We start from the raw sequence: 13,869 nt of genomic DNA on the forward strand, positions 1-13,869 counted from the left end.
CAAATTTTCTTAAATAATAAATATTTTGTTTTAAATTAATTAAATTCTAACTAACCTTCATATAAATTCAAATTATTTAAATCATCCTGGAACTGATGATGTCTCATGGACTGATCATTCATGTTGGCATGTCTATGGAGTTGTGGTATGAGATTCAACCACATGGATAATTTGTGACCTCTGTAATGACTTTGGATTTCGGCTTTATTACCTAGAAAAAAATTGGTAGCGTTTAAAATTGTTCGGAACCAGTTCAGATTTGGTTCAGTTTTTTTTTTTAGTTCTAGTTCAGTTCTAGTTTAATTCTTGCTCACTTCTAGAAAGTTTTAATTCAGTTCAAGTTAAGTTCTAGTTCAGTTGTAGTTCAATTCTAGTTCAGTTCTAGTGCAGTTCTAGTTCAGTTCTAGTTCAGTTCTAGTTCAGTTCTAGTTCAGTTCTAGTTCTAGTTCAGTTCTAGTTCTAGTTCAGTTCTAGTTCAGTTCTAGTTCAGTTCTAGTTCAGTTCTAGTTCAGTTCTAGTTCAGTTCTAGTTCAGTTCTAGTTCAGTTCTAATTCAGTTCTAGTTCAGTTCTAGTTCAGTTCTAGTTCAGTTCTAGTTCAGTTCTAGTTCAGTTCTAGTTCAGTTCTAGTTCAGTTCTAGTTCAGTTCTAGTTCAGTTCTAGTTCAGTTCTAGTTCAGTTCTAGTTCAGTTCTAGTTCAGTTCTAGTTCAGTTCTAGTTCAGTTCTAGTTCAGTTCTAGTTCAGTTCTAGTTCAGTTCTAGTTCAGTTCTAGTTCAGTTCTAGTTCAGTTCTAGTTCAGTTCTAGTTCAGTTCTAGTTCAGTTCTAGTTCAGTTCTAGTTCTGTTCTAGTTCAGTTCTAGTTCAGTTCTAGTTCAGTTCTAGTTTAGTTTGGTTCAGTTTTAGTTCAGTTCTAGTTCAGTTCTAGTTCAGTTCTAGTTCAGTTCTAGTTCAGTTCTAGTTCAGTTCTAGTTCAGTTCTAGTTCAGTTCTAGTTCAGTTCTAGTTCAGTTCTAGTTCAGTTCTAGTTCAGTTCTAGTTCAGTTCTAGTTCAGTTCTAGTTCAGTTCTAGTTCAGTTCTAGTTCAGTTCTAGTTCAGTTCTAGTTCAGTTCTAGTTCAGTTCTAGTTCAGTTCTATTTCAGTTCTAGTTCAGTTCTAGTTCAGTTCTAGTTCAGTTCTAGTTCAGTTCTAGTTCAGTTCTAGTTCAGTTCTAGTTCTAGTTCAGTTCTAGTTCTAGTTCAGTTCTAGTTCTAGTTCTAGTTCAGTTCTAGTTCAGTTCTAGTTCAGTTCTAGTTCAGTTCTAGTTCAGTTCTAGTTCAGTTCTAGTTCAGTTCTAGTTCAGTTCTAGTTCAGTTCTAGTTCAGTTCTAGTTCAGTTCTAGTTCAGTTCTAGTTCAGTTCTAGTTCAGTTCTAGTTCAGTTCTAGTTCAGTTCTAGTTAAGTTCTAGTTCAGTTCTAGTTCAATTCTAGTTAAGATCTAGTTTAGTTCTAGTTAAGTTCTAGTTCAGCTCTTCTTCAGTTCTAGTTCCGTTTTAGATCAGTTCTTCATTACAACTTTTCGGAATCTTTTCAAACTCACCCAATTCCATATACAATTGGTTTACAACGTCATAGGCATCCCAGAATGGCAGTTCATCGCCATCTAATTTATTATTATTGTTATTGTTGTTGTTGTTGAGACTTAAAAAATAGTTCACTTCACTGGAAGCACTACCACTATGATCATCATTACTACGAGAGTGACGTTTATAATAAGTGCGTTTGGTACGACGTTGATTATAGAGCACAGCCAAGTTGAGAGCCTCCCTAGCGGCGGCAGTTTCAACGTCAACTACAATGGCATTACTTTTAATTGGACCACTGGATTGTGATGCTGATGATGATGACGACGATGAAGTGGCATTTACAATATTAAATGATGACCTTTTAACTTTTTCATGAGAATCATCGGCAGTTTGACTACTAGATGAGGACGCTGAAGAAGATGCAGATGAGGCCGAGGGTGGTGAACCAATCAAGGAAGACGAAGAAGGTTGGCCAGATGTTGATAGAGATGATTGATTTGGATTACTGAAAGTTAAATAAACATTAGTTTATTGTTATTGATTTTTACAATTATTTGTTATCACAACTTACCCCGTTTTAGCAAAATTAGCCAGATATCTTAACATTAAACGACTGATTTGTTTCTCCTGAGTTGTATAATTATGCGGAAATAGAGGTGAGATGGGTAAACCCAACCAAAATGGTACATCCTCACCACGCACTGAACCAGTTCGCTGTAAGAGACATTAATCAAATAGCGTTTCCAAAGAAATATGTTTAAACTTGTACCTGAGGATATTCTTCTTCTACGGTGCGATGTTTGAAATGTAAAAAGTAACCCCGGCCTCCTCTTAAACTATGCATATAACCCAATTTGATTAGGGAGGAAGCCGTATGACCATCACTTAAAAATTGCAATGTGGCATCGCGAGAACTTAAGGGACTACGTATGGCCTTATCCCAATCGGTATATTCATTCTATATAGATAAACAATTAATAATTTCCCTCTTGAGTTAAAGTTAATAATAAACTTACCTTCAGTACTGCAAATATTTCATTTAGATGATAGTGAAAATTATTACGTACATATGTTCTTAAGATACGATCACGTCTAGTTTCATTGAAACCAAATTCCAAGTCTTGGGCGCTCAAGTCTAAATGTGATTCCACCGATGTAAGACAAAATATAAGATTACGTTTAGGAAAATTTGCATATTCAATTCCTGATGTACTGTAATATACGAAAATTCCATAAATTAAAAATTAATTTACCTACCGAGTCCGTATATATAAAGCAACTTACCTAACTATAGCTGAACCCAAAGGCAGTGATAATTTACCGATAGAATCTGTATTGGGTGATATGACAGTGCCATCGATGAATGGCGCAAAGCCGACCAAAAATCTAGTAAAGAAATATGATATGTCAAAACATATACATACGTTTCCCATTACCATATAACTTACCGTGGATGATCGATTTTAACGGCTAATAGTTCGGCCACCGTTTTAGTGCGCAAACATGGAGCCAAATCGTAATATAACATATCGCCATGACAGCCAGTCTGTTCGGCCACACGACGCTTAACGAACAAAGGATTCTTTTGTATGGCCCAGGGTGATAATGCCGAACCGCTTACCATAACAGTATGTTGTATTAGATCTAAGAAATTTTAAATATTATGAAAATGGTTGCAATTTTTAATAAGTATATTAAAACTAACCACTGGATACTGGGGACACTACTAATATATTAGCTAGTGCTGCTCCCGTTCCATGTCCCAGTAAGGTTATAGCCTGAGAATCTCCTCCAAAAGCAGGTAAATTTTCTCTAAGCCAATGTAGACCCGCCACCAAATCCATAAGACCAAAATTACCCTGTGCACTTTCTTTGCCACCGGTTTTTAGAAAACCGAATATGCCCAAACGAAAATTGATGGTGACTACGATAACATTTCCATGTGCAGCCAATTCAGAACCATCATATGGATTACCGGAATTCCATTCATACGATTCGCCATGTATGAAAAGTATAATGGGTAATTTTGGTGTGTCATTCAATTCTCCACTGTTGGTGGTGAAACCTATAGGAAAAATTTATTATAAAACATTAATTAAAATTTATAAATCGTGTTTTAGTTCAGTTATAGTTCTGGTTCAGTTCTAGTTTAATTCTAGTTCAGTTCAAGTTCAGTTCAAGTTCAGTTCAAGTTCAGTTCAAGTTCAGTTCTAGTTCAGTTCTAGTTCTAGTTCAGTTCTAGTTCAGTTCTAGCTCAGTTCTAGTTCAGTTCTAGTTCAGTTCTAGTTCAGTTCTAGTTCAGTTCTAGTTCAGTTCTAGTTCAGTTCTAGTTCAGTTCTAGTTCAGTTCTAGTTCAGTTCTAGTTCAGTTCTAGTTCAGTTCTAGTTCAGTTCTAGTTCAGTTCTAGTTCAGTTCTAGTTCAGTTCTAGTTCAGTTCTAGTTCTAGTTCAGTTCTAGTTCAGTTCTAGTTCAGTTCTAGTTCAGTTCTAGTTCAGTTCTAGTTCAGTTCTAGTTCAGTTCTAGTTCAGTTCTAGTTCAGTTCTAGTTCAGTTCTAGTTCAGTTCTAGTTCAGTTCTAGTTCAGTTCTAGTTCAGTTCTAGTTCAGTTCTAGTTCAGTTCTAGTTCAGTTCTAGTTCTAGTTCAGTTCTAGTTCAGTTCTAGTTCAGTTCTAGTTCAGTTCTAGTTCAGTTCTAGTTCAGTTCTAGTTCAGTTCTAGTTCAGTTCTAGTTCAGTTCTAGTTCAGTTCTAGTTCAGTTCTAGTTCAGTTCTAGTTCAGTTCTCAGTTCTAGTTCAGTTCTAGTTCAGTTCTAGTTCAGTTCTAGTTCAGTTCTAGTTCAGTTCTAGTTCAGTTCTAGTTCAGTTCTAGTTCAGTTCTAGTTCAGTTCTAGTTCAGTTCTAGCTTCAGTTCTAGTTCAGTTCTAGTTCAGTTCTAGTTCAGTTCTAGTTCAGTTCTAGTCAGTTCTAGTTCAGTTCTAGTTCAGTTTCTAGTTCAGTGCTAGTTTAGTTCTAGTTCAGTTCTAGTTCAGTTCCAGTTCAGTTCTAGTTCAGTTCTAGTTTAGTTCTAGTTCAGTTCTAGTTCAGTTCTAGTTTCAGTTCTAGTTCAGTTCTAGTTCAGTTCTAGTTCAGTTCTAGTTCAGTTCTAGTCAGTTCTAGTTCAGTTCTAGTTCAGTTCTAGTTCAGTTCTAGTTCAGTTCTAGTTCAGTTCTAGTTCAGTTCTAGTTCAGTTCTAGTTCAGTCTAGTTCAGTTCTAGTTCAGTTCTAGTTCAGTTCTAGTTCAGTTCTAGTTCAGTTCTAGTTCAGTTCTAGTTCAGTTCTAGTTCAGTTCTGAGTTCAGTTCTAGTTCAGTTCTAGTTCAAGTTCTAGTTCAGTTCTAGTTCAGTCTCAGTTCATTTCTCGTTCAGTGCGAGTTTAGTTCTAGTTTAGTTCTAGTTCAGTGTTTAATTCAGTTTCCAGTCAGTGTCTAGTTTCAGGTTCTAGTTTAGTGCTTGTTCAGTTCTAGTTCATTCTAGTTTAGTTCTAGTTCAGTTTATCAGTTCAGTTCTAGTTTCAGTTCTAGTTCAGTTCTAGTTCAGTTTCTAGTTCAGTTTCTAGTCAGTTCTAGTTCAGTCTAGTTCAGTCTATTTCAGTTCTAGTTCAGTTCTAGTTCCTCAGTTCTAGTTCAGTTCTAGTTCATTTCTAGTTCAGTTCTAGTTCAGTTCTAGTTCAGTTCTAGTTTAGTGCTTGTTCAGTTCTAGTTCAGTTCTAGTTCAGTTCTAGTTCAGTTCTAATTCAGTTCTAGTTCAGTTCTAGGTTCAGTTCAGTCTAGTTCAGTTCTAGTTCAGTTCTAGTTCAGTTCTAGTTCAGTTCTAGTTCAGTTCTAGTTCAGTTCTAGTTCAGTTCTAGTTCAGTTCTAGTTCAGTTCTAGTTCAGTTCTAGTTCAGTTCTAGTTCAGTTCTAGTTCAGTTCTAGTTCAGTTCTAGTTCAGTTCTAGTTCAGTTCTAGTTCAGTTCTAGTTCAGTTCTAGTTCAGTTCTAGTTCAGTTCTAGTTCAGTTCTAGTTCAGTTCTAGTTCAGTTCTAGTTCAGTTCTAGTTCAGTTCTAGTTCAGTTCTAGTTCAGTTCTAGTTCAGTTCTAGTTCAGTTCTAGTTCAGTTCTAGTTCAGTTCTAGTTCAGTTCTAGTTCAGTTCTAGTTCAGTTCTAGTTCAGTTCTAGTTCAGTTCTAGTTCAGTTCTAGTTCAGTTCTAGTTCAGTTCTAGTTCAGTTCTAGTTCAGTTCTAGTTCAGTTCTAGTTCAGTTCTAGTTCAGTTCTAGTTCAGTTCAGTTCTAGTTCAGTTCTAGTTCAGTTCTAGTTCAGTTCTAGTTCAGTTCTAGTTCAGTTCTAGTTCAGTTTAGTCAGTTCTAGTTCAGTTCTAGTTCAGTTTTAGTTCAGTTCTAGTTCAGTTCTAGTTCAGTTCTAGTTCAGTTCTAGTTCAGTTCTAGTTCAGTTCTAGTTCAGTTCTAGTTCAGTTCTATTTAGTTCTAGTTTTTCTTCACTTTGCTAAAATCTATCATTATTTATGAGACTTATAGATATTTTACATTCACATTATGTTGTTCTTTCTATCATAAAATCATCATTTCCACAATGCTTGCAGTAATTTTTCAAATAACAAACTGCAATGCACTACGGAATTGAAGATTTCCTGATCATTAAATAAACCTTCACTGTAATTAAAAATACCTTGAAATCAATGATATAATTTATTGTTATTGAACAAAAAAACTTACGTCTATGTCTTCGATGTTCATAGGGTACATAAATGTTCAAATACAAACAATCCTCCGATTGATTGCTCAACAGCGGCAGTAAACGTCTTAGTTGTGCCAAACGTGCTCTGGGTACTTCTAACAATGCTTCGGGACCATTAGGTGGTATGGGCACATTTTGTGGGCATACTGGGGAAAAACGATCAGCATTACGTACATTTTTCCACGTTGAGGGCGTGATGGGTGGCATAAATCTATAAAAACAAAAAAATACAAAATAATCATTTGAATTTGACGATCATAAATTAAATTCTTTGGTACTTTATCAATACATTTAGACAATAAAAATGTCCAATCAATCAAAATTGTGGACTTTTCAGTAGAATTTTGATTGATTTGATTTTATTGTTATGAGTGCTTCATGTATTTATGCGGAATATGTTTAAATAAGTTTTTTTTTATGAGTGTTTATGGTTTTGGTCTTATATGGGTCAATTGGTTTTACTTATAGTGTTTTAATCAGTTAAATTGTGTTACTTTGCCAGTATGTATTTAAGTGTGAACGAACTTTATGATTCTAGGTGGGAAGTAAATTTTCTAATAATTATAGTAGTTTTGAATGTAAATAAGAGGAGAATCTTTTCCGTTATAGGCAAATAAGATAGATCGACACTCTTAAACCTCCTAACAAAACATTGTTTAACTAACGCTATAATAGAGTCATATACATATGTATATAAAAAATTTATTTTCTTACAAATTAACTCAAAAATGGTCTTCAAACTCAAGGAGAAAGATTTTAATAGAAAGAACGAAGCAACTTTTGATGTCGATTTGTTGTGTAATTTAAATTTGTTTTAAGTTTTATGGATTCTTAAAATGTTACATTTTAAAATATGTATTTTAACTCAAATAAATTTATTTTAAACATTAACAAAATACCCTAAAATTTCTAAAGTGTTTGTTACGCCTTAGCTAAGATTAAATTTGTTTATTTTTTATTTATGCATTTCCTTAAATCTTTGACAAATCCGATTATTTACGTCCATCTTCATCTCTAAACACAACAAGGAAGTAAAATTCTCTAAAGTGAAATATTTTAACCCCTAAGCAGGCATGGAAAATTTAAATTTTGAAATATAACAAAATTAATACCTTTTATTTTTTAAAGCACTAAACAAATTTTATACTACACTATATACTAGACTATAGACTAGACTACTAGACTATAGACTAGACTATAGACTAGACTATAGACTAGACTATAGACTAGACAATAGACTAGACTATAGACTAGATTATAGACTAGACTATAGACTAGACTATAGACTAGACTATAGACTAGACAATAGACTAGACTATAGACTAGATTATAGACTAGACTATAGACTAGACTATAGACTAGATTATAGACTAGACTATAGACTAGACTATAGACTAGACTATAGACTAGACTATAGACTAGACTATAGAGTAGACTATAGACTAGACTATAGACTAGACTATAGACTAGACCATAGACTAGACTATAGACTAGACTATAGGCTAGACTATAGACTAGACTATAGACTAGACTATAGACTAGACTATAGACTAGACTATAGACTAGACTATAGACTAGACTATAGACTAGACTATAGACTAGACTATAGACTAGACTATAGACTAGACTATAGACTAGACTATAGACTAGACTATAGACTAGACTATAGACTAGACTATAGACTAGACTATAGACTAGACTAGTGGCCTCCGGTAGGTTAGTGGTCAGTGTTCTAGTATGGTAGACCGGAGGTGGTGGGTTCGATTCCCACCAGAGGCACTGGTTAAGGAGCGCACAACAGGCCCGATAGAGGCCTAGGTGTATTTCTTCGGATTTGATGTATATACATCCTCCTTTCAAACTAACTAACTAACTAACTAACTAACTATAGACTAGACTATAGACTAGACTATAGACTAGACTATAGACTAGACTGTAGACTAGACTATAGACTAGACTATAGACTAGACTATAGACTAGACTATAGACTAGACTATAGACTAGACTATAGACTAGACTATAGACTAGACTATAGACTAGACTATAGACTAGACTATAGACTAGACTATAGACTAGACTATAGACTGGACTATAGACTAGACTATAGACTAGACTATAGACTAGACTATAGACTAGACTAGTGGCCTCCGGTAGGTTAGTGGTCAGTGTTCTAGTCTGGTAGACCGGAGGTGGTGGGTTCGATTCCCACCTGAGGCACTGGTTAAGGAGCGCACAACAGGCCCGATAGAGGCCTAGGTGTATTTCTTCGGATTTGATGTATATACATTAGAGTGCTCCAAAAAAACGAAGTTGCGAATTTTGCCCGTCCCCCCCTCTAGAATTGTTCTATGGGTTGTAAAACTATGTCATACAAAAAATTAGGCTGATAGGATAACGTTAACAGGTGCCGCAACGGCACTAAAGTTTCCAAGTGCATTTACAAGGGGAAAAAATCGATTTTTTTCAGTTTTTGCTAAAATTTTGCCACTTAATAATAAACTTTACAATGTATTGTGATGGAATCGCAATGTACACATAATAAGCTTTTCGGAAAGATATAAAACATAAATATTGGTTGAAAACTTTCAGAGTTATTGCAAATTCCCCAGACCATTAACGTGTCTCACAGCACATGAATTCGAAATGTGACAAAAAAATTAACATTTTTTAGGAAATATTGTAAAAAAACATTTTGTTACTTAAAATATATCTATAATAACTAGAATGTTAGCTTTTGTCTTTATACGATAACGCAAACTTGTTCTCAGCTATGGTTAAAAAAGTTTGAATTTTTCAACGGCCGTTTCAAATCTCCAATTTCAGTTTTTTTGAAACTTTGTTAAACAAATTTTAAAATTTTTAGAAGATCTCATGGGGATTTATGGACAATAGATAAGGGAATAAAACGGTAAAAAAATTAGATCAATAATTCTTACAGTTTAGCTGTACCTGCGATTTGAACTCGGCGGATTTCGGGAAAATCGCATTTTTTTGTAATATATTAGAGAATACGTATTAATTTTTTACTGTTGTACATTTTAAACAAAGTATTTTCAGAGTATTATAGACCAGATAATATAAAATATATATTCCAAGTTTTATTCAATTCGGACATTCTTAACCCATAAAATGTGGAGTTCAAAAGTCAAATTTTGCTATATTTGGGAATTCTCAGTGTACCATATCGAAATATTATGTATTTGTCGGTCATATTTAATAAAGATGACTTGAATTTTTAGTATAAAGTCTTATGTTTAAAATAGCAGCGAAAAAAAGTAAAATTAACCCTTTAAAACACATGGGAAAAATTTAACCCCGAAGATCAAAAAATCGTAAAAACACTATCCATTTGAATAATGCTCTATATAATTAGAGGAATAACATAAATAAAACAAAAAAATATATTTTACGTATAAAAACTTATGAATTAACCCTTTTTGAACCTATAAAGTTTGTATTTTTAGACATATTATGTCGAAAATGGTCCGAAAAAATGGACTACATAAATTATCAGTTTTAAAAACAAAATTTTTCTTTTAAAAATGTACACCTATAGTTTACTCCATAGTCGAAAAGGGTTAAAGTATAATTTTTTATACTTAATATATACGTTTTTGTTATATTTCTGCTATTTCTCTAATTATATAGAGCTTTATTCAAATGGATAGTGCTTTTTCAAATTTTTGAACTTTTGTGTTAAATTGTTCCCAAGTGCCTTAATGTGTTAATTTACCTTTTTTTCACTCTATTTTAAATATCGGACTTTATACGATAAATTCCAGTAATTTTTGGTAACTATGGCCAACAAATAAATAATATTTTAATATGGTGCACTGAGAATTCCCAAATATAGCAAAATTTAACCTTTGAACTCCACATTTTATGGGTTAAGAATGTCCGATTTGAATAAAACTTGGAATATATATTTTATATTATCTGGTCTATAATACTCTGAAAATACTTTGTTTAAAATGTACAACAGTAAAAAATTAATACGTATTCTCTAATATATTACAAAAAAATGCGATTTTCCCGAAATCCGCCGAGTTCAAATCGCAGGTACAGCTAAACTGTAAGAATTATTGATCTAATTTTTTACCGTTTTATTCCCTTATCTATTGTCCATAAATTCCCATGAGATCTTCTAAAAATTTTAAAATTTGTTTAACAAAGTTTCAAAAAAACTGAAATTGGAGATTTGAAACGGCCGTTGAAAAAATCAAACTTTTTTGACCATAGCTGAGAACAAGTTTGCGTTATCGTATAAGGACAAAAGCTAGTATTCAAGTAATTTTTAGTATATTTTAAGTAACAAAATGGTTTTTTTACAATATGTCCTAAAAAATTTTAATTTTTTTGTCACATTTCGAATTCATGTGCTGTGAGACACGTTAATGGCCTGGGGAATTTGCAATAACTTTAAAAATTTTCAACCAATTTTTGTGTTTTATATCTTTCTGTAATGCTTATTCTGTGCACATTACGATTCCTTTACAATAAAGTGCAAAGTTTATTATTAAGTTGCAAAATTTGAGCAAAAACTGAAAAAAATCGATTTTTTCCCCTTGTAAATGCACTTGGAAACTTCTGAGCCGTTGCGGCACCTGTTAACGTTATCCTATCAGCCTAATTTTTTGCATGACATAGTTTTACAACCCATAGAACAATTCCAGAGGGGGGGACGGCCTGTCGGATAAAATTTTTTTTCCTTCATACAAGCTTGGAGCACTCTAATATACATCCTCCTTTCAAACTAACTAACTAACTAACTAACTATAGACTAGACTATAGACTAGACTATAGACTAGACTATAGACTAGACTATAGACTAGACTATAGACTAGACTATAGACTAGACTATAGACTAGACTATAGACTAGACTATAGACTAGACTATAGACTAGACTATAGACTAGACTATAGACTAGACTATAGACTAGACTATAGACTAGACTATAGACTAGACTATAGACTAGATTATAGACTAGATTATAGACTAAACTATAGACTAGACTATAGACTAGACTATAGACTAGACTATAGACTAGACTATAGACTAGATTATAGACTAGACTATAGACTAGACTATAGACTAGACTATAGACTAGACTATAGACTAGACTATAGACTAGACTATAGACTAGACTATAGACTAAGACTATAGACTAGACTAGACTAACTATGACTAGACTATAGACTAGACTATAGCTAGACTATAGACTAGACTATAGACTAGACTATAGACTAGACTATAGACTAGACTATAGACTAGACTATAGACTAGACTAGGACTAGACTATAGATCTAGACTATAGACTAGACTATAGACTAGAGCTATAGACTAACTATAGACTAGACTATAGACTAGAACTATAGACTAGACTATGACTAGACTATAGACTAGCCTATAGACTAGACTATAGACTAGACTATGACTAGACCTATAGACAGACTATAGACTAGACTATAGACTAGACTATAGACTAGACTATAGACTAGACTATAGACTATACTATAGACTAGACTATAGACTAGACTATAGACTAGACTATAGACTAGACTATAGACTAGACTATAGACTAGACTATAGACTAGACTATAGACTAACTATAGACTAGACTATAGACTAGACTATAGACTAGACTATAGACTAGACTATAGACTAGACTATAGACTAGACTATAGACTAGACTATAGACTAGACTATAGACTAGACTATAGACTAGACTATAGACTAGACTATAGACTAGACTATAGACTAGACTATAGACTAGACTATAGACTAAACTATAGACTAGACTATAGACTAGACTATAGACTAGACTATAGACTAGACCATAGACTAGACTATAGACTAGACTATAGACTAGACTATAGACTAGACTATAGACTAGACTATAGACTAGACTATAGACTAGACTATAGACTAGACTATAGACTAGACTATAGACTAGACTATAGACTAGACTATAGACTAGACTATAGACTAGACTATAGACTAGACTATAGACTAGACTATAGACTAGACTATAGACTAGACTATAGACTAGACTATAGACTAGACTATAGACTAGACTATAGACTAGACTATAGACTAGACTATAGACTAGACTTAGACTAGACTATAGACTAGACTATAGACTAGACTATAGACGACTATAGACTAGACTATAGACTAGAACTATAGACTAGACTATAGACTAGACTATAGACTAGACTATAGACTAGACTACTAGACTAGACTATAGACTAGTACTATAGACTAGACTATAGACTAGACTATAGACTAGACTATAGACTAGACTATAGACTAGACTATAGACTAGACTATAGACTAGACTATAGACTAGACTATAGACTAGACTATAGACTAGACTATAGACTAGACTATAGACTAGACTATAGACTAGACTATAGACTAGACTATAGACTAGACCTATAGACTACTAGACTAGACTATAGACTAGACTATAGACTAGACTATAGACTAGACTATAGACTAGACTATAGACTAGACTATAGACTAGACTATAGACTAGACCTATAGACTAGACTATAGACTAGACTATAGACTAGACTATAGACTAGACTATAGACTAGACTATAGACTAGACTATAGACTAGACTATAGACTAGACTATAGACTAGACTATAGACTAGACTATAGACTAGACTATAGACTAGACTATAGACTAGACTATAGACTAGACTATAGACTAGACTATAGACTAGACCATAGACTAGACTATAGACTAGACTATAGACTAGACTATAGACTAGACTATAGACTAGACTATAGACTAGACTGTAGACTAGACTATAGACTAGACTATAGACTAGACTATAGACTAGACTATAAACTAGACTATAGACTAGACTATAGACTAGATTATAGACTAGACTATAGACTAGACTATAGACTAGATTATAGACTAGACTATAGACTAGACTATACACTTGATTATAGACTAGACTATAGACGAGACCTTAGACTAGACTATTTACAATGGAGTAGTTTACTATTATGGACTACTTTTAAAAAGTTTAGTAGGTTACTGCGATAATTTCGATATCAAAAACAACGGAAAGATTCATAAAATACTGAATTTTCCATACCTGCACCTGACAGTAAAGCAAAGAAATATTTAAAACAAAATAATGTCACCATAATATTGAGTAATGTTTTAAAAATTTCCTCATCATTTATTTCAATTAAACGACAATAAAACTATCAATTTATGCTTAATTTTCTTTTAGCTCAATTGTATCCTTATTATTTTGAAAAGTTTAGGAAGTAAATACATTTTTTTCGTTAAGGTAAAATCTTTCAGGTTTGACAATGATAGATTAGCCAGAAAAAATATAATTTATTTAATATAAAATTCTCAAAAAAAATATTTTACCTTAAAAAATACTTAACAGAAAAAAAGCTAAGAAAATTGCCTCCATTGAGAAATGGATTTACCTTGAAGCTCGTTAAGATATAAAATCGATTTTTATCATTCAAAAACATCAAATTTGGAAAATGCTGTGCTATTGTTG

At 33.1% G+C, this 13,869-nt stretch overlaps 1 protein-coding gene across 3 annotated transcripts in view; it reads right to left on the reverse strand.

Annotated features, from left to right (window-relative positions):
* LOC119606723 overlaps positions 1–13,869 on the reverse strand; it is a 67,073-nt gene that overhangs the window by 1,483 nt on the left and 51,721 nt on the right. For all 3 annotated transcript variants that reach the window (XM_037960291.1, XM_037960289.1, XM_037960290.1), the window contains exons 3-11: positions 6,306–6,538; positions 3,266–3,625; positions 3,009–3,204; positions 2,845–2,946; positions 2,577–2,772; positions 2,330–2,518; positions 2,132–2,274; positions 1,575–2,065; positions 56–211 (exon numbers count right to left, since the gene is read on the reverse strand). In XM_037960291.1, the coding sequence (XP_037816219.1) occupies positions 56–211; positions 1,575–2,065; positions 2,132–2,274; positions 2,330–2,518; positions 2,577–2,772; positions 2,845–2,946; positions 3,009–3,204; positions 3,266–3,625; positions 6,306–6,538 (2,066 nt within the window). The remainder of the gene's footprint in view (positions 1–55; positions 212–1,574; positions 2,066–2,131; positions 2,275–2,329; positions 2,519–2,576; positions 2,773–2,844; positions 2,947–3,008; positions 3,205–3,265; positions 3,626–6,305; positions 6,539–13,869) is intronic.

This window comes from Lucilia sericata, unplaced genomic scaffold, assembly GCF_015586225.1.
Source record: "Lucilia sericata isolate MDLA Ls3-8-SP2 unplaced genomic scaffold, ASM1558622v1 Contig000616F_arrow, whole genome shotgun sequence".
Lineage (NCBI taxonomy): Eukaryota > Metazoa > Arthropoda > Insecta > Diptera > Calliphoridae > Lucilia > Lucilia sericata.